This window comes from Danio rerio, chromosome 2 (assembly GCF_052040795.2).
Source record: "Danio rerio strain M-AB ecotype USA chromosome 2, GRCz13ab, whole genome shotgun sequence".
NCBI classification, from domain to species: domain Eukaryota; kingdom Metazoa; phylum Chordata; class Actinopteri; order Cypriniformes; family Danionidae; genus Danio; species Danio rerio.
In genome coordinates this window covers 31,605,661-31,626,561 of record NC_141022.1, presented here as the reverse complement: position 1 = coordinate 31,626,561, position 20,901 = coordinate 31,605,661, and the positions used below count along the sequence as shown (strand labels likewise).

The 20,901-nt window shown below is 35.4% G+C and overlaps 1 protein-coding gene across 1 annotated transcript; it reads right to left on the bottom strand.

Moving 5' to 3' along the window:
• Window positions 1-11,746: 11,746 nt before the first annotated feature.
• Window positions 11,747-12,727, bottom strand: mc4r (melanocortin 4 receptor). Its single transcript, NM_173278.1, is given in 1 exon segment — window positions 11,747-12,727. A coding segment is annotated over 1 exon segment (981 nt).
• Between the last annotated feature and the right edge of the window lie 8,174 nt (window positions 12,728-20,901).

The window sequence follows — 20,901 nt, the reverse complement described above, 5'->3', positions numbered from 1 at the left end:
ATTAAGCTCTGTCTAGCTATACTAGAAACTTCAGGTGCAGGGGCGTTGAAGCAAGTTGGAGCTAAACTCAGCAGGACATCAGCCCTCAAAGACCTAGTTTGGACACTCCTGCCTTAGCCCTTCCCCCTACCCTTCATTTTTGCGTGTTCACGAGAAGCGGTGGGGGAGTCCCAATTCTCTTTAGCTTGAACGCGTAGGGCTAAGGAAAGGGGCTAGATAGCCCTTGAAACTGAGATTTTTCAGGAACACCCTCGAAACCAAGGGGTACAACAATTTCTCAGAATACACCAGCTACAATGACAACATGGCTGCACACAGAAGTCAGGAGATGTACGAATTTTTACAACAAACAAGCGTAGGTTTTAATAGATTTATAACAATGTTTGCGTTTTACCATTACACTTAAAAAAAACACTTTGGTATCTACAATCCATAATAATAACTCCTGTATAGTAGTCCCACAGCATACTTTCACATCTTTCATTGGATGTCATTCAATCCCTTGTCAGAAAAGTGGTCGGTGATTAGCTGTCTAGTATGATGTTAATAATGTTTTCGTGTTTACATATGAATATGGCCATGGTGTAAATGCACAGTACAGTTACAAGCTTATTGCCACATTATATCATTATGATAACATGATATCGTTGCCTTCAGTGATTTCCTAAAGATAAATACCAAAAAATAATACAACCGGACTAACTACAGCAGTCACCATCGTTGATCTCATATGAAGAAAGAGATTGCAATGACATATGATGATGAGTGCAGGTGTTGTAGTGCTGTCCTATTTCTTAGGGGTAAAATTTGAAGCCTTTTCCCTTCACCCTCTATTTTAAGGGCCAATAGGAAGGGGTAGGCATAGGGGTAAAAAATAAAATTTTAATTGGGCCTAACCATTAGTTTGCTAAAAGGGAATGATGCGTAAAAAGGAAGCCCCGCACCCTGCTCAATATTCCGTCTCATTTGCAAAGTACATCACCATACTTAAATAATAAAAGACCCAGCAACTTCCAGTTCATGTAGACTTTGTCACCATGAAGTCATATATATTCAATATTGAAGTCATATATGTCAAATTATTTGGCACAAATTAATTTGCCATGATTCAGCTTTTGCTTGTAAAGCCTGAGATGCTACAGTACAGTACCACTTCATCTGCTTAATCAAAAAGTAACGTTAGATGCTTGTTTTTTAGCTACTTATTTAAAATGAGCTTAATCATCACTTTTTTGGGGTTTACTTAAAACTTAACTGTTTTATGTTAAATCTACTTAAATTTGGTAAAACGATTAAGTTAACTTAGTCTGATTGTGTTGGGACAACATGAATAAATTGTGTGGAACCCACTATTTTTTTACAGTGTGTGGTGCACTAGCTCAAAACAGTCTAGTAGTCTATAATCGTATATTTACCTCAGGCCAAAGTGTGTGGGAGCCATCCAATTCTAAATTAGTTTATAATCACAAAAAATACTATCAAGTTTGTTTGCAAAAACATTGGAATATTTTTCATTGTACTTTTTTAAATGGTAAGTCCGGTCATTCTCCTCTCACCCTTGAAACCAGTAAGCAATTTTTGCCCACAGAACTACCGCTACTTTGTTAGATTATCAACACAGTTGTGTGTGAAAATTCCAGCCATGGCATATTGAATGTCAGAGAAATTATGAATTTGGAAAAAACATTGCAGAAATTATTGTTTACTGTTTACATGGCATGAAATTTTAAACACAATTTAATGATACATCCAGGCTTGTGCCTTCAACATAGTTGTTTTTTCTGTCAGTCAGAGCGCAGTCATCAGCATATCGAGTGATGATGCCAGTTGGCTCGGCGCTTGTGTATGTCATCATGCTGAACACATCGCCTGAGCCCAGATGGATGATACTGTTATCCCACAGGTTCAGTATATTTATCTACAGCAAGATCATTCATCAAATATGCGTCTGATCAATCAGTTCAAGAGATCTATGCTCTGCACCCAGCAAAATTTAATATAGTCTCTTATCAGCTATTCAGACAGCTATTAGTGACGCCATTTATTGAGGTGGGTTTGTCATTTGAGCATAAAAGCAGAGATTTTTCAATGTTATTTAAAATAAATCTAGGAAAAAAATCTTAAAACTGTTTCTGTAGTGCAGTAAGAGAAATGTGAAATCATACGGATTTCTTCCAAATAAACTTGCCTGTATCTGGCTCAGGAAACGGGTTTTGGATTTTGCTGTGTTTACAATTGATTTATGTGTCATATTGCTGTCTGCATCTTTCTATAAAAAAAGTTTGAAAAAATAACCAACCAAAAAATAAATAAATAAATAAATATTAAACTCTCCCTTTTTCTGGCTCAGAGACAAAGACAAATGTAGGTGAAAATAAGAATTCCTTCAGAAAGTATGGTTAGGAGAATGAATGCAAATTGCATTTTTGTAGTTCCTGCCTACATATCTGAAATGTTATTAAAAAAAAAAAGTATATAAGAAATGTACCTCGACTCTCCAGTTCTTATACAATAAGTAAGTGTATTCCTTTACACATAACATTTACAGGCCTTTATTTATTTTCTATGTAAGGGAAAATAACATATATGACAAATTATGTTTATATACCTTCTTTATCAGGAACTAAGTTTTTAATGTGATCTTTTTAAAATAATTAAATGCATTTTTGTTTTGTTTTGTCTAAGGCTTTTGCCTACAGCTATATATCACCTACAATTAAATCATCTTTTGTAAGCTGTTTGGACAGAATTATGTGTATGTATAGTGTTTCCACAGTCATATTGGGGTGATATAAACACAAAAAGTCTATTTTATTTTTATTTTCCTGATGTTAAAATACGATCCAAATCCCTTCTGTTTTGAACCGAATTGATTGACAGTCGCATATTAACATGTCTCTGTAGTAATGCGTATAATCATATCAACAAGACAGAACATTCGCAAAGCAACTGGGATAAAATTATCTGTTCAGCTTTCTGTGATCATAAATCATCATCAAATGCAATCAAGAATGAGTTTTAAAAGTTTAAAATGTTTTTTTTTTTTTTTTTTTAAACAGTGCATGTTTGTAATGATGTCTTTTATCAACACAGTCGCATGTCAGTACAATTATGAAAGAAGATGCTTCAATCCTGGTTTGTGGACATTAAATCAGTTTATTTTGAACATTAACAGCAGGGGATATTAACGTGTATCCTGTCACATTTGGCGTGTAAAAACAGTGCAAAGCAAAGTTAAATGCATGCACTATGTGTTTATGTCTGTAGCTATGTTTCCATCAAAAAATGTGAATTAATTTTTATGCGCAAAACTGGAATATTGCATAAAAGATATGCGCATAAAGCAGCATTTCCATCCAACGAGTCAAATCATCGCTTGCAAAATTAAAAAAATAGTCAATTCCTGATTAACTGGTGCCAAATATCAACAGTAAAAACATAATTTGCTGAGGAAGGAGAAGCTGTGTGAATCTTTTCTTTATTTAATAAATGACTTTCACCTCAGAAGACGATGCCTACAAGCAAGGAACACGTGGTGGCGTTTGAAGCCATGGGACGCAGAATGCAGACGCTCTTGACAGTTCTGGAAGTATTTAATAATACAATAACACTAATACTGAAATAGTTAGGGTGCTTTAGAATGACCAAAACAACCTTTCAGATATTTCACAGTGTGGTCAACCTGCTGGTTTGTCCATTCACACACATTTTTATCATCACATGATCTTTTATAACAAGATCACATGACCTTTTTTAATGTGTATACTGGAATTTGTTCTGTAAAAGTGTTTCCATCGTAGTTTATGTGCATATTTTCATACTGAATAAATAGTTAGAATAGGTGGATGGAAACGTAGCTTGTGTGTGTGTGTGTGTGTGTGTGTGTGTGTGTGTGTGTGTGTGTGTGTGTGTGTGTGTGTGTGTGTGTGTGTGTGTGTGTGTGTGTGTGTGTGTGTGTGTGCGTGTACTTTGTAACAGCATTGTGTGCGAAAGGCTTGAATAAACTGCACAACAAATATATCAAATAATCATTGAAAGTTCTTACTGTAGTGTTTCTCACAAACGTTACGTGCTATCTGCTTTCTTCATGTCTGTCACTGTGCTGTTTATCTGGCGCTGATTTAGATGGAGGCACACTCTGACAGGCACGAGGGAACTAGCTCATTTGCATTAAAGGCGCAGGCAACAAAAACAGCTACATTGCGGTCAGAGCTGAAAATTCCAATTTTCTGAAAGGTATATCAAATAATCTGATGGGTGTTTTGAACTGAAACTTTATAGACACATTCTGGAGACACAAAGACTTATCTTAAAGCTTGAAAAAAGGGTAAAATAGGTGCCCTTTAATGCATTCTTTATTTCCAAGACAATCGTGATAGTCTTAAAATCTCTGCTGTATTCTCTGCTTCTTTCTTTACCCAATAAAAACCAAGCTTTTCCAGCTTTTGCCGAGTTAATTGCTAAAAAGAAGCCTTTCACAAATAATTTCAGGCTTTTATAAGGAAGCCTCGTTTACCGAGATCCAATCATGATGTACAGAGCTCAGATGTCAATGCCTGTGCTCAATTAGAGCCAATCCATCTGAATGACCAAACAGGAGAATTACAGAAAAAAGCCTTTCACATCTCCTTTCCTGTACACTACCAAATGAGATCCATTTTACACATTAACATTCCCAATGTTAAGACTGCTTTTCATGCAGAACTACACAGCATTTGCAGTGCAAAATCTTACAAAGCACTTTCAAGGTCACGTGTTCACATCAAAGATGTTTTTTTTTCACTCAGTGATGAGATGAGACTGCGACCTGAGACCAGAGAGATGATTGTTAAACCACTTATGAGGCAGCAAGAGACACTCTTTTTCTTGGAATTTATCCTCAGGGGTTTTTTACATTTGAATGGATTGTAATGTAAGACCAAAATGGCTCACCATCAGCAGCCTTCAAATAAGAAATCTCAAACACAACCTTTGTGTCACATGTTAACGGATCAATACATTATGTAGAGGTGACCTTTTGTTGTCCCGATGATGTGTTAGCTTTTTTTTCTGGGACCAAACAGAAGGGGAATAGTGCATTTATGAAGGTCTCGGTCTCCAAGAAAACATAAGGTATATTTCTTAGCATCTGTTTTATATTAAGTTGAAATGTTAAGTGGATGCATGGACTAATGTTTAGCCTTTACTAATTTTTTTTATAACTGGAGGGACTATGTCTCTGGGCTGGCCTGAGAGTCTTGAAGTCCACCCGGAGGAGCTGAAGGAAGTGTTTGGGGAGAAGGAAGTCAGGTTCTCCTATAAGACTGCTGCCCCACGACCCAGCCCTGGAAAAGTGGCAGAAAATGAATGAATATATGAATGAATAAATGTTGATATGGAGTGTGGAAGAGATTTATTTTTCATTAGCTTGGTAACAATAGTATAGGTTTCCTTCAGACTGGCTGGTGCATTCATAGGATTTCCAATGAGCTAAAAAAGATTGCTGAACCAGGAGGATCCCTGGGGTTTACAAATGGTAAATGGCTCTTAATTAGGCAGCTGTCCAAGCATGTAAAAGGGCAGGAGGGTAATTAATGGGGAAGATGGTCTGATTCAATAAGAAATGTACCTGACTGGAGAAGTGTGCAAACCCTGGCAGTTTGTCTAGCTGTCTTAAACTCTGCTTCAGCTTAGCGAGTGTGTGATTCCTTTAGATCTGGATCTGTTTGAGTTCAGATCATGTTCTTACAATAGACAAACCACTTGCTTTTGGTGTGAAAGCACCCTTAGGGTATGTGTCCACCGAGGGTGTGTCCACGTTTCTGCGCTGAATGTTTTGTTGGACACACACTAAGTCTGGATTGGCTAATCATGAGTACCGGGAGAATTCCTGGTGGGCCGGTCCGTTTTTTGACCTCGAGGGCTGGTGTATCTAGCTGCTTGCACTTTCAGCAATTGCACTTTATTTATTTATTTATTTACTTATTTATTTATTTATTTGACCATAGCCTTACTCTTTTTATTCATTATTTTGCTGCAGCCCCGTGAGCAAAATGCAGCCTGCAGGTCATTCGACCACAAACAGCGGCACATTGGTTAAAATAAGAATTCAAATAATTAATATTAATGAATATTACACCTGCTCAATAAAAATTAGATGATTCACTACATTAATAAATCTGACATAACTTGATCAGAAGTCCAAAAAAAGGAGACAAACAGTGACAGTGCAATACTTCTTTTTTATTTCAGTTGCACAACCATAATAGTGCCATTGTGGTCCAGTTGTCAGCACGTTGCATTATGATGCCTCCGACCCATGTTCGAACATAACCTGAATCATTTATTTATTTATTTTTTTTTTGTGTTAAAACATAATACTGTTTGGGTTACTTATGTAGGTGTACATTTTTTTTTTTTTTTTTTTGCAATCACCATTACAAAAGACTGAATATCAATAAAGAATTTTGCACAGAATATATATATTCAGATATGGCAAATGACATTATGATATTTTAAGAAGTGTTGGAGATCTGGCTACCCTTTAATCTTCAAATTTTTATAAAAAACATTTGAAGTTCCAAAGCAGCTGTTTCCTTGAAAAAGAGGTGATAGTGTCATTAGAAACTTAATTGGAAATGCACTATTTAATAAAGTCAGTAGTGAACTGAGGTGGGCCGGTCTAAGGCTTGAAATTCCAGGGCTGAAAAGAAGTCCCACTCCGGCCCTGACACACCCTCAGTGTTTATGTACCAGCTGAAAGAATATCCATGCTGTATATGTTAATATAAGTTTAATTCATGTTTCAAGTTAAAGTGTAAGAGACTCAGAATATTCTGTGAGAGATTAGTTACTGTATGTCCTCTGCAAGACTAGTGATGTCTGTGAGAGACTAGTGTCATGTGAGAGACTACTGTTGTCCTGCAAGAGACAAGCGATGTCCTGTGATAGAATAGCGATAACCTGTAAGAGACTTGAAATGTCCTGTGAGCAGGGGCGTCGCTAGGGGTGGGAAAGTTAGGACGATTCTAAGGGTCCATGCCATTTTGGGGCTCCCAGAGATATTATTAGGGGCACACCAGAACCAATCCCTCCAGTACCCCCATGAAATACTAGTGATGTCCTTTGAGAGACTTTAAGAGGGTTGCAGCGTAAAAAGCATCCGCTGTTTAAAACATGTGCTGGATAAGTTGGCGGTTTATTCCGCTGTGGTGACCCCTGATTAATAAAGGGACTAAATGGAAAAGAAAATGAATGAATTAACTTTATGTTATTCCTTTTAATTGTTATACTTTAGCAAATATTAATTATTTTATTTTCTATGCATGTTGATTTTCTCTTTATCAGTAATGGGGTGACTAATATTAATCTGATTAATCCTTTGTCATTTATAGTGAACCATTTTCACCACATCCAACAGTTCAAGTACAGGAGGAGACCACCGACTGGACAACTGTGTTAACAAGACAAGTCATAGTAGTCTTCAGAGTTGATGGGATTTACATTGGCCGGGCTAGTGTGGACGAATATAAATATTTGACAAATCTATCTCAGTTGAAGAACACCTTGATGTTTCTAAGACGGAATGTTTTGATGAACTGATGGTGACAAGCCTCAACCTACCTAAACTACGAGTTCATCTCACTACTCTCATTCATGCATGAAGCAGTTTTTTAAAAATAACTTGTGGTCCTAATGACTATCAAAGATCATTTTCCAAGTGCTTTACATGTCATGTTTTACAAACGCATAAACTTATTGTGTTACAACAAACTACAACTCCACTTGAGGAAGTTGAGGATGAATCTACTGATGTTGAGGAAGAGCCTACTGATATTTATGGTTTTCTGCACTGTTGAAGCAATTTATAGAGAAACTTTTTGCCTGCATTCTGAAATACAAAGAAAATGTTGGTGACAAATTATTTATTAAGACTGATTATTTTGGCAAAAGACAAATACCTTGGACTTTATTAAGTGCAGTACTTGATGTAGCCTGTGTAAAGTGTTAATAGATTTTAAACTGTATTCATGTGGTCTTTGTATTAGAGAAACAATTAATAGAGAAACAAAATTGTACGTTTTAGGGTACCACCCCAGTGACGGGCCACTTGTACCTTAAAAGGTACAATTCTGTACCTTTTCTCTTCTGAGAGTGTAGGGTCAGAATATGGAGTCAACAACATGAAAGCATGGATCTATCCTGCCTTGAATTAACAGTTTAGGCTGGTTGTGGTGGTGTAAGGGTATAGTGAATCATTTCTTGGCACGCATTGGGCCCATTAGTACCAATTGAAGATCGTGTCAATGGACCCATTAGTACATATTGAGCATCGTGTCAACACTGCAGTCTACCTGAGTATATATGTCCATCTCTATGTGACCACAGTGTACCCATCTCCTGATGGCTACTTCCAGCAGGATAATGCACCATGTAATAAAGCGCAAATCATCTCAGACTGGAACATGACAATGAATGCACGGTACTCAAATGGCCTCCACAGTCACCAGATCTCAATCCAATAGAGCACCTTTGGCATGTGGTGGAATGGGAGAGTCGTATCATGGATGTGCAGCCGACGAATCTGTAGCAACTGCATGATGCTATCATGTCAATATGAACCAAAATCTCGGAGGAATTTTCTAGTACCTTGTTGAATCAATGCCATGAAGGATTAAGGCAATTCTGAAAGCAAAAGGGGTTCAACCCAGTACTAGTAACGTGTACCTAGTAAAGTAGCTGGTGAATGTACATTTACTAAGGGGGTTAATAATACTGACCTTTTTTCCAAAAAAAGCTTTTATTCAACTGTATGAAATAGGACTTTCTCCAGAAAAAAAAATAAAATAAATATATATATATATATATATATATATATATATATATATATATATATATTTTTTTTTTAATTTATATATATATATATATATATATATATATATATATATATATATATATATATATATATATATATATATATATATATATATATATATATATATATTATAGGAAACACTGTGAAGTTGTCCTTGCTCTCTGTGGTTTAGCATTTCAGAGATATTTAAAAAAGAATTTTAAAAAATAATTAATTTAGACTTTTCACTGCATATGTGTAGACTTACATTTTAAAATCAACCCCCTTGCTGAACTTCATATGAGTCAAGGTTTTGGGACCGACTGTGGCTCTTGTAGGGTCATTCACCAGTTCGAATTGTCAAGGTGTCATTTCATCAATGTGACTCTAAAATACCTTGTCACAGACGGCTTGGGCACAAAACCACCTGTAATTAGGAAACAGAGCCCATGATCAAAGCCTGCAGAGGGTCCCTTCTTCGTGGTGAGGCACCATCTGAGCCACAGTAAATGATCATAGAAATTCCAGCTGACAGCTTTCTCCAGGTATTATAGACCTCAGCATGCTGAGAGAAATGTTCACAATATTTTCGTCAATACCTTTTGCTAAGCTGGCCTTGATTTAAAGGTCAAGTAATACTTCTGTAGGAAGAAAGAAAACATGCATATGAGAGAGCTTAGTGTATGCGCAAACTGACAGAAATTCTTTCTTTTGTTGCGCTAGATGAGAGTCTCTCCAGCACATTATGGTAACCTTCAAAACAGAGTGACAAAAAAGCCAGCCTCAGGCAATCTTCTGCCAGCTGAAATGGAGATTTAACTTTTGAGCTCCATGACGGTAAAGCTGGAGCCAAAGTGAATGAAATCTGAAGTAAACCAATATAAATAGCCTATATCAGGGCTTTACAGGCTTTAACATGTCATGGCCTACCATTCTTACTGCCTCATCCTTTTCTAACATGTAAAAACACATCATTTTGGTAAAAAAAAAAAAATTATTATAATATGTCATATATTATTATATACAGTTGAAGTCAGAATTATTAGCCCCCCCTGTTTAATTTTTTCCCCAATTTCTGTTTAACGGAGAAAATATTTTTTTTCAACACATTTCTAAATATAATAGTGTTATTAACTCATTTTTAATAACATTTATTTTATCTTTGTCATGATGACAGTAAATAATATTTGACTAGATATTTTTAGGACACTTCTATACAGCTTAAAGTGACGTTTAAACTTAACTAGGTTATTTAGGTTAACCAGGCAGGTTAAGGTAATTAGGCAATATATTGTATAATGATTTGTTCTGTAGACTATCGGAAAAAAATTACCCTAAAGGGGCTAATAATTTTGTCCCTGAAATGGTTTAAAAAATATATAAAATAAAAAGCAGCTTTTATTCTAGCCAAAATAAAACAAATAAGACTTTCTCCAGAAGAAATAATATTATCAGACATACTGTGAAAATTTCCTTGCTCTGTTAAACATCATTTAGGAAGTATAAAAAAAATTTAGGGGGGCTTCTATTTTTGACTTCAACTGTATCTGTAATGTTTATGTGTTATATATTATAATACATACAGTTGATGTCAGACCCCATTATTAGCCCCCCATTGATTTATTTCTTTTTTCTTTTTTAAATATTTCTCAAATGTTTAACAGAGCAAAGAAATTTTCACAGTATGTCTGATCATTTTTTTTCTTCTGGATTTTTTTCTTATATATTATTTGTTTTATGTCAGCTAGAATAACAGCAGTTTTTAATAAAAAAAATGAAATAAAAATAAAAATAAAAACATTTTTAAGTCAAAATTATTAGCCCCTTTAAGCTATATGTTTTTTTTTTTGTTGATAGTCAGAACTAGACAGTTGATAGATAGTCGATAGACAGAGCTATATTTATTTAATTTATTATTTATTTATTTATTTATTTATTTGATAGTTTTCCTTTTAATATTTTGATACATTTATTCAATTGAATCATACCATATAATTATATTTGATTTAATAACTATACATGTGTATTTAGGTAGATTACACATTTGGAATTGTAATGTTACACTGTAAAAAAAAACATTTGATCAATTTTTCCTGAAAGTTTCTTCCAGCTGCAACCCATCACTGGGAAACACCCATACACTCCCATTCACACACATACACTACGAACAATTTAGCCTACCCCACATGTCTTTGGACTGTGGGGGAAACCGGAGCACCTGGAGGAAACCCACGCAAACACGAGGAGAAAATGCAAACTCCACACAGAAATGCCAACTGACTCAGCCGCGGCTCGGACCAGCGACCTTCTTGCTGTAAGGCAATCGTGCTACCCACTGCGCCACTGTGTCACAGTGACAAGAATAAGATCCTCATACATAAATCAAATCTAGTATCACTACAAGAAAATCTATTAGCCATGCTTAATATTTTTGATGTAGATTTATTTGCACAATGAGATGGCGTTGCAAAAAATAAATAAATAACATCTCCTTAACTTACAAAATATAAAAATAAATACTATCTGTAACATTTATCAAGCTGCAACAGCCATCAGGCTGAAAAATCAGGAGACCAACCTGCTAACAGAACATAATCACAGTTGCCAAATGTTGTGCACGTGCTCGTGCCACCAAAATCACAACACACACAGTGCCACAGATTGCTTTTACATACTGGCACTTTTCGATGTATTACTCGGCAGCTGAAATCAACAACACTTCTATACAGAAATAAACACCCTAAAACAGCACGTCAGTGAAAAAACTAAACAAAAAATCATTTAAATGAGCTCATCACAAGGAGGTTTGTTTGGTCAGCATGACCACAGTATCACATCTGCACAGTAGAATTACCATACACAAAATTCTCAGCATCTTCCAGTTGCTAAGTGCTGTCAGAATAAAATCGGCACTTATACACACAAAGACGCAAGTCCATACCAGCAGCAGCAGATCTCCTTGAAGGTCTTCCTCATTTCTTGGCTTCTGAAGGCATATATGAGCGGGTCTATGACCGAGTTGCACATAATGAGGATCAGATACATGTTGAAGTGTGACATGAAGCAGACACAATAAGGATTCCGCGGGCAGGAGATCATGAGGATGAGGTGCAAGAAAAAGGGCGCCCAGCACACCACAAACACCCCCAGTAGTATAGTAATGGTAATGGCGCCCTTCATATTCGCCGCCTGCCATATCGGGCCGTTTCCAGGTAAGGCGGCGATCCGTTTCATGTGCAGCCGGGCTAGAAGGAACATGTGGACGTAGAGTGAGGCCATGAGCGCCAGCATGGTGAAGAACATGCTGATGAGGCAGATGAGAACAGTGGTGCTTTCTGAATACACGATAAAGAGTACGCCGGAGACTGTGCAGAAGGTCCAGATGCAGGTGATGATGGTGCCCGCCCGCCGCTGTGTCATGATGTTGTGGTAGCGCAAAGCGTAGAAGATTGTGATGTAGCGGTCCACCGCGATGGCCAACAAACTCCAAATGGAGGCCAACAGAGAGCTGCAGATCATAGAGTCAAACACATTGTCCATGTTCTTAATGATGCTCTCACGGTTGGTCAGGTTGCCTCCAGTGATGAGCGCCATCACAACTGTTTCCGAAGCATTGGAGACACTCACTAACAAGTCTGCTACAGCCAAGCTGCAGATGAAGAAGTACATAGGGGAATGTAGGTTCTTGTTTTTGACAATGGCTGCAATCACAAGGATGTTCTCCAAGAGGCTGACCAGGCCGAGCGTGAGGAAGACCTCCGTGGAGATCAGCAGCTGCTCGTAGCATCCAGAAGCTGATCCTCTGTCACCATGAGAGGGCTTTCCCACCGGCAGAGCTCCTTGGCTGTGGTTCCGAAATGAATGATGCAGTCCATGATGATGTGAGGTGTTCATTTCCTTGAATCGTCTGATTGATCCCTGTTTAAGTCAGTCTGGTGAATTCATCAGGCTTGCAGGTGTGATGAAACATCATCCACCATGTAGATCAGAGTAAGCAAGTATTGTGTCAGCATCCGTCACCTCACCTCTGCGATAACTCTTCCTCCAAAGCGACAAAAATGTCCTAGAAAGAGCCTCCCACACAAGAAGAATAGACAATCAGAGGACGGGAGAGAGCGCTGACTGACTAAATCAGGAAACACTGACTCTGTTGAAGTGCAAACAGCAATATGCAGCATTAAGAGTGAGGCAGTCGGTCTCCAGAGTGTCTACGGCACTTTGGCAGGCAGGCGAGTGAGATGCTCTTGCCCCCACTGCTACGGTCTGGCATGCTGAGCGTAGGCTCCTCCTCCAGTCTTCTGCACCAATCAGAGGCTGCTCTGATTGATGGATGTGAGCTAATATCAGAAGGAGGTCAGTGAATGAATGGGGATGCCTGTGGTGTTAATAAACAGATAAAAATCCTTAATAAAATTCAAAAAAAGAATGATTTCATAGAGCCAGCATTGCTTCAGAATGATACAAAACAAATTCAGTCTGCCTTGCAAGTGCTTTGTGTTTATATTTAGACAACATCCCTGGAGTAAATCCAATATCAGTGTATTCAGGCCAACAGCATGACTGTGAGTCTGATGTTGCTGATGCTACGCATCGGTTCAATAAAAAGAGAATATACAAAAAATGTGTGCTGGGTTTTCATGATTTCATCATATAACTCGGTTCTGCGTGCATCAATAGCTTAATTTCAAACTGAAGTCATATTAAGTGACTCAATTAAGCAGTAAAAAGGTATTTTATGCTTCCCTGACACTATTAGTTAGTTCAGCATTGTATATATTTTGTTACAGTATATGACTGAATTGTAGAAGCTGTAGCAAACCTTCAACTAGCAATAGCACATATTAGCATGCTAAGTGCTAAACAGTGAGAAAAGAAGCAATAATGTGCCTTGCACAAATCAACAGCTTAAATAAATCCTCACAATCACATTTTTAATTTACTCATCAAGACAGTCTTTTCAATTAGTTGAATGAATGCTCACAAAAAGGGTCAATGTTTCTGACGATTCTGAATAAATCAGTGTTTTGAATTAATCAGTTAAAAGAAAGATGCAATAGGTGTGTATCAAATCATGTGCACTAATATGCTGTGTTCACACCAGACGCAAAATGCGCAAATAAATCGAGCTGTTCACGCATAAAGAGACGCAAGAACATTTTGATTTACTCACTTCATTTGTGCGTTAAATCCGCTTCATTCACGCGTCAAATTCACTTCAGAACAGACACGGATTCATGTGATGAGCAGGGCTTCTGTCTGCCCGGAGACTGTAGCTTCGTTGCTTAATGGCTAACATGAATTTTATTGAGAAAATAACTGTGTTTATGTGCTTTAGGAAGGCTGAAAAACAGCGTCGATTCGTTTGGAGCCTGGTCTTAGTCCACTAGATCCTTTCAGAGGTGCACCCAGCTCTGTGAGCTCATAAACTCCTCCAGAAACTTAACCTGAACGGAGGCTTTCAGCGGTGTTTCTGACTGAGCCGAGCCCAGTTTGATGAACTGTTGTCAGTGTAGGCAGGAGGATTTTCCCCCTGGACACCAACAACAGGCGCTACGTCATAATCATGCCCTCACAAGAGCAAGCTCCTGATTGGTTAACGTGGTGCAAATGTCCGCTAAAGATATTCAAACTCGAGCGATTCCTGCGGTAAGCGCTTCAAACATGCAAAACGCTCAATTCCCAACACGCCATTCGCACCGCGCAATTCTTGTCATTTGCGCCGCGGGATTCGTGCATATTGTGCCGCAGGATGTCTAATCGCACCTTTGTATTGACTTAACATGTAAATTACTCGCGCTTAACGTTTCTATTTTGTAAAATAAATAGTACAAGCTGTAAATTCATACTAAAAATTCTTAAAATAATAAGAACACTTTAAATACCTAGATGATACACTTACATTGCACATTCATTTCTGAGGGGCAATTTTAATCCAAGACAAAAAAGGGCACGTGTTCTGGTTGAGCCCTTCCTGTGCTCGTGCCTGGTCACTTGTTTTGTTTACTAAATAAATGTGCTTTGAATAAATCTGTTACATGAATAATTCAATGATTCACTTATGAAACAGTCACAAATTTGTAAATGAATTAACATTTTAAAATAACTATTCATATGAATTATTGTATGAGTTTATGGTTTATATAATGACAGCCAACTGTTTCATTTTTTTAAGACATGCAAGAAAGAAAGAAAGAAAGAAAGAAAGAAAATTAATTATTTTTATAAAAATGACAGAAAAAGTTTATGAGCATTTAAAATAATAAGCATTTAAAATCTGCACTTTATTATTCCGATTATTTCCTTCCTCTATATGATATCTGCAGAAGCAGCAGGACTTTTCAGATTTTATATTCAGTATAAATGTATTTTAGATAAATGCTCTGTGGTTTATTTATAAAGTCATATATATATATATATATATATATATATATATATATATATATATATATATATATATATATATATATATATATATATATATATACAGTATATATATATATATATATATAAATATATATATATATATATATATATATATATATATATATATATATATATATATACAGTATATATATATATATATATATATATATATATATATATATATATATATATATATATATATATATATATATATAGTGAATTTAGTAGGCCATTGTAGAATGCAGTGTTTTAAACAACTGAATGAATAAACTGTACAGTGATTCATTCAATGTATAGACCTGTTGCCTATGTGTAGATTGCAAAAACACAGATAGTAAAATCCACATATTGAAAAGTCATGGTTTCTTTACCTGTTGTTTAATTTACAGTTTCAGCTCACCATCTAACAAATCATCCCATTTGTGTTTTACAAATGCCTAATGAGGCTAGTGAATCAGAGCTGACTCATCTCTCTTCAACCTACTGATTCTACAGTTTTCCGAATGTAAAAAAAAAATCAATTACAGAGTGTGAAGAGCCCTCCTGCGATTGATAATAGATACTATCAATATGGCACAAATCAAGAGATACTCCTGCTTAATGAAGACAGGAGACAAACAGGTTTTCACTGAGTAAAAAATAAATAAATGAAACTAGAAAAGATTCAACTAAATTTAAATTAGAGTTCTAAAATGTTCTCACACAATTTGCATTTTTCTCAGACTCTTTGTTTGTAGGTTTGGTTAGATCAGGTTTATGGTGATAAGTAGGTTATTTTCATTTCCTTTGAAGTAAAATGACTGAACATAAACATAGGAGGCTGAGAAAAATGCTCATTTTAAAAGAAAATGAACTTCATTTGAATGAATTATTCATAACAACATCTGTATTTTGCTTAATAATGATCATAAAGTGGATAATATGTGTTCACTTTCTTTCAAAGTCTTTGATGTATTTAATTGTTAGCTATAGTTATATCTCAAACAGTGTAGTGATGTGATAATGGCACATGATCTATTTACATGTTCTTGCAAAATATGAAATGTAATATATTCTGAATCTGCCCTTTCTTTGAAGGATATATCACAGGGAGAAATAGCCACTAGTGTGCCTTCAAGCTAAACATGCACATAATCCTCACAAATCCCAAAATGGTTTTAGATGAATTATTAAAGCAAAATAAAAATAAAAATGCTATGAATTACCCATATAAAACAATAAATTGTAACTGGCTCTTCATAAAACTATTTAAAAAATACATTTCACAATTGTTATATAATATACAAAGCCCACACATTAAGTTTCATATAAACGCCTTAAGCAGGCTGAAAGGTGGAACATTGGATATGTTCAGCCCTCACACACTCTTCATATTCTCATGAGCTATACAGACCTTACATGTTTCACTAAAGTCCAAAAACTAGCACATTGTTAAAAAAAAGAAGGTTCAAAATGACCCAGAGATATTGTAGTTCCTCACTGACCCTCAGTATACAGTATGTAACTGCACATTGGTATGCGTGTAGGTCTGTACCCAACCATGTTTTCCAGTGTAATGTACAAATCTATTTAGTCTCTGAAAACTCTTTATGTAAGTCATTCATTGGCAACAGTTTCACAGCACATTTCATATCAGCAAGTCTTCTAGAGTTTTAACATCCACAGCTCATCCATGCGTCCTGTCCTTAAACTAGCTCTCATATAATATGTTTTATATAATTTTATGAAGTAATATGTTTTATGCAATTACAGTAATTATTTTTTATAAAAAGTAAGTTGCAGGAGACATGTATCCTAAAGAAATTGTGAATGTAAGAAATAGTTCACATCCTCTTTTTCATTAAATCAAAAGGCACTTCTACAAAAACGTTATGTTGACTTTTAATATAATAAGATTTACTTAAAGAGCTAGATCAGCCTCAAAAATCATAATTTTACAAAATAGAATTCACAGATGCACACAGTACAAAACACATTTGCAAAATCCAATTTGTAAAATCAAAACACAATTCATAAATACAACCCAATTCATCAATTCACAAGTAAAAATCATAAATATTTTCGGCAAATTAATTGGATTTGTGTTAATTTTGAGTTTGTGTTTTGAATTTACGAATTGGATTTGCTCATTTATAAATTGTGTTTTTAATTTATGAATAAGATTTGTGTATTTTTGAATTGTGTTTTGAATTTACAAATTGGATTTGTGTATTTTTTTTATCTTGTTTTTAATTCATGAATTGGATTTGCATATTTTTAATCATGTTTTTTAATATATAAATTGGATTTGTGTATTTCCAAATTGTGTTTTGAATTTATAAATTGAATTTGAATATTTTTAAATCTTGTTTTTAATTAGCAAATTAGATTTGCATATTTTTAAATAATGTTTTGAATTCACAAATTGGATTTGCATACATTTGAATTCTGTTTTGAGTTTAACAATTGAATTTGCGTATTTACAAATTGTGTTTTGAATTTACGAATATGATTTGTGTATTTTTGAATCTTGTTTTGAATTTATGAATTGGATTTGCATATTTTTGATATCATGTTTCGAATTTGCTAATTGGATTTTTTAAAATGTGAATTGTGTTGTGGATGTATGAATTATATTTTCTAAAAATTTTATTTTTGAGACGGATCTGGCTCCATGTTTGCCAGCTTATTATTCCTTTAGATGGAAAATTAATGGTTCTGTCTAATATAAAATGCTCCTGAAACTTATTTGTTGTTAATCAAATAACCTGAAAACAGATTAAATATTTAAATATACAGAAATATTTTAACAATTCTATCTAGCAGTATAAGAGAAATCAAGGCAATTTGGTGTACTATTGAACTTCAAGTGAAATGCCTCAAAGTGATGGTGTTTCTAATAGCTTTGCCCACTGGGTGGTACAGTGTAATAGGGTCAACCTCACTCGGGAGCTGCTAGTAATCACTTTCTCTAGTAGATCATTTGCAGAGCTCAAAAAAATAAATAAATAAAAAACTCTACACTGGCACAGCCACAATTTATGATGCCATATACTGTACTTGCCTCTGCAATACCAAAGGTATTCTAACCTGCTATACTTGATTGCAACCACATTTTGATGGCCGTGATGCAAATAATAGACTGACATGCTGAGTGTTATTATTAAAAATGAATTTATGTGCCAAACTGACATCATGCTTGAATACTGAAAAAAATAGTGGATAAAAACAGTATTTGGACAGAAATGCTTTACAACCTCTGTCAATATGAAGCTGAACTTGCACCAAAATTGCATTCAAAAGATATAGTTGTACATACAATCATTTGAAAGATATAAACAATGTTTTTTTTTGTTGTTAATTTTCTTCTATTTGTGTTTGTTTTGCTTGATACAGTTAGTAAATGCTGGTTTAGTTCACTTGTGTTTAGAATACATTTTACATTGATAATGGTGGGCTGCAAAGTAAAGCTATGACAAATTATCCACAGTAGACATACGTGTGGGGAACGGCTTGCTGCAATCTCATATTTTGCCATCATAATGTGGAAACAGCTTTAAATACTCCATTCTGCTCTACGTCATTCATACAGACTAAAGTCATCAAATGCTTGATGTTTGGTTGACCATTCCTGATTCTGAATTGTCAGAGAGGGGTGGGGGAAGCAGCACATCATTAGCATTTAAAGAGATATGAAGCAATATGTGGACCATGGTGTTTTTGACAGTGTAAAAGGGTGTTCTTAACACAACCAATGAGAAATTTTACTGAAGTAAGTTATAGATTTTTTCATTAAGATCCTAAAGAATTATTAACTTGGATCAACAAAATCAACATCCAATGTTACCTAATTGAGAGCATTTATATTTGATGCAAACTGTGTGCATTGCAAATTACTCTAAAAAAATAGCAGTATGTTTTGTTATGTTTTTAAATCATTCATTATTAATATTTAATGAATAATTCATGAATACTGGTTACTATGTGAGAAATGTTTTATAGCACCTGCATCAGTGAAAGTGACTTTGGTAGTAGATTAATAGCGGAGGGAAAGCTGCGCCCAGCTCTTATTGAATTTTTGACCCAGGATAATCTAACAACTAAGCATCATTTAAGCAAGAAATTATTTTGTAGTTCTAGGGAGAGCACAAGATAAAAACAACCTCTCAGTATTTGTACCAAAGTAAGAAATAGTTAGTTATTTCTGACAAATTCAACAAGATGCTGTAAACATTCCAAAGAGATTTGTTTCCCATATTGAAATGATCACTCAGTTGCTCTACTAGGGCTGGGTAACATGGCTCTTTATGTAAAATCTCAGATTTTTCACAAAAAAAAAAAAAAAAAAAAAAAATTAATCTATTGTTTTAATCTCTTAAAAATCACATTTGAAAATGTTGAAGAAAATCTTGCCAACTGTCATTTTAATTTTCAAATTTAAATGATCTGTTTACAATTGCATACAATACTTTTATGATAATATAATCATTTCAATAAAACATTTTATAAAAAAATGACAGTGAACATAACAACCCAGGCTCATTCTGAAAACGTACCGCTATATACATTTCTGGAGAGCGCCAAATATGTACTAGGAGGTACGTTTTTTTTGTTGTTTTTTTTTGCTTTCACAAATCCACTACAGGCCGATGTTTACACTTTTTGAGATCTTACATTTCTCTCACGAGTGCTATTCGAGACTGCTCTTCTAACATAAATTCAACAGAGGCTGCTGTCGACTAACTGACTGATCGACTAACCCACCCTTCTCCTTCCCTAAACCCAACCAACAGTGTTTTCTAAAGCACCCATTGACCTGCCCACCCCATTCCCTAAACCCAACTGACAGTTTTAAAAAGCAATCCAGAAAAATAAATAGCCCTCATCTGATTTTACCACGTTTTTAGATTTTACCACATACTCACCCTGTTTTCATATTTCATAGAGCACAACAATTTTGAGAGTTCTCCTCTTCTCACTGCCATGTTGTTTGCATGTTTCTGTGGTAGCAGGATGGGTAAATGCATGGGTAACTATGGGAGCCCAAAGGGAAGTCGCATATGTTAGAGTGAAAAACAAATAGAAGTAAACTACACATTTGAGTTAATCAATAAAATTGCTTTATCGCCCATTATTTATCAATTTATATAGATAAAGGATGTTATGATAGCTATTTTAACGTAAAAGTTATGTTTGGATTGCCTTTTTTAAAGTAAATAGTTTGACAATAAACAGGAAATTTTCAAGGGCCAATGACATCGCCACATTGAAATGGTCTATATTGTAATCAGCCATCACAAAATCTGCACCGTATTAAAATAAACAGTTAATAATTGGTTCTAAGATGACCAAAACGTGCCAAGAAGAAATCCCCCAGACTAGAGGTCTGCATCCCTGCGGCTGTACTGCAGGAGCCGCGGGACCTGACCAGATTTCTTGCGGTGCTGGAATAAATTTCAGAATGAAGCGCGCTATCAGTCGGTAACTGGTGTAATTAGAACTCGAGCGGGCGGTCTAAACAATATCGCTCCCGGCTCCTGAGTGAGCGAGCACGCATATGTATGTGTGTTAATGAGAGAGCCTGATGCTTTGTTTAGCTTGTTTGTTGCTGTCTATGTTTGTGTGTGTGTGTGTGTGTGTATGTGTGTGTGTGAAAAAGAGAGAGC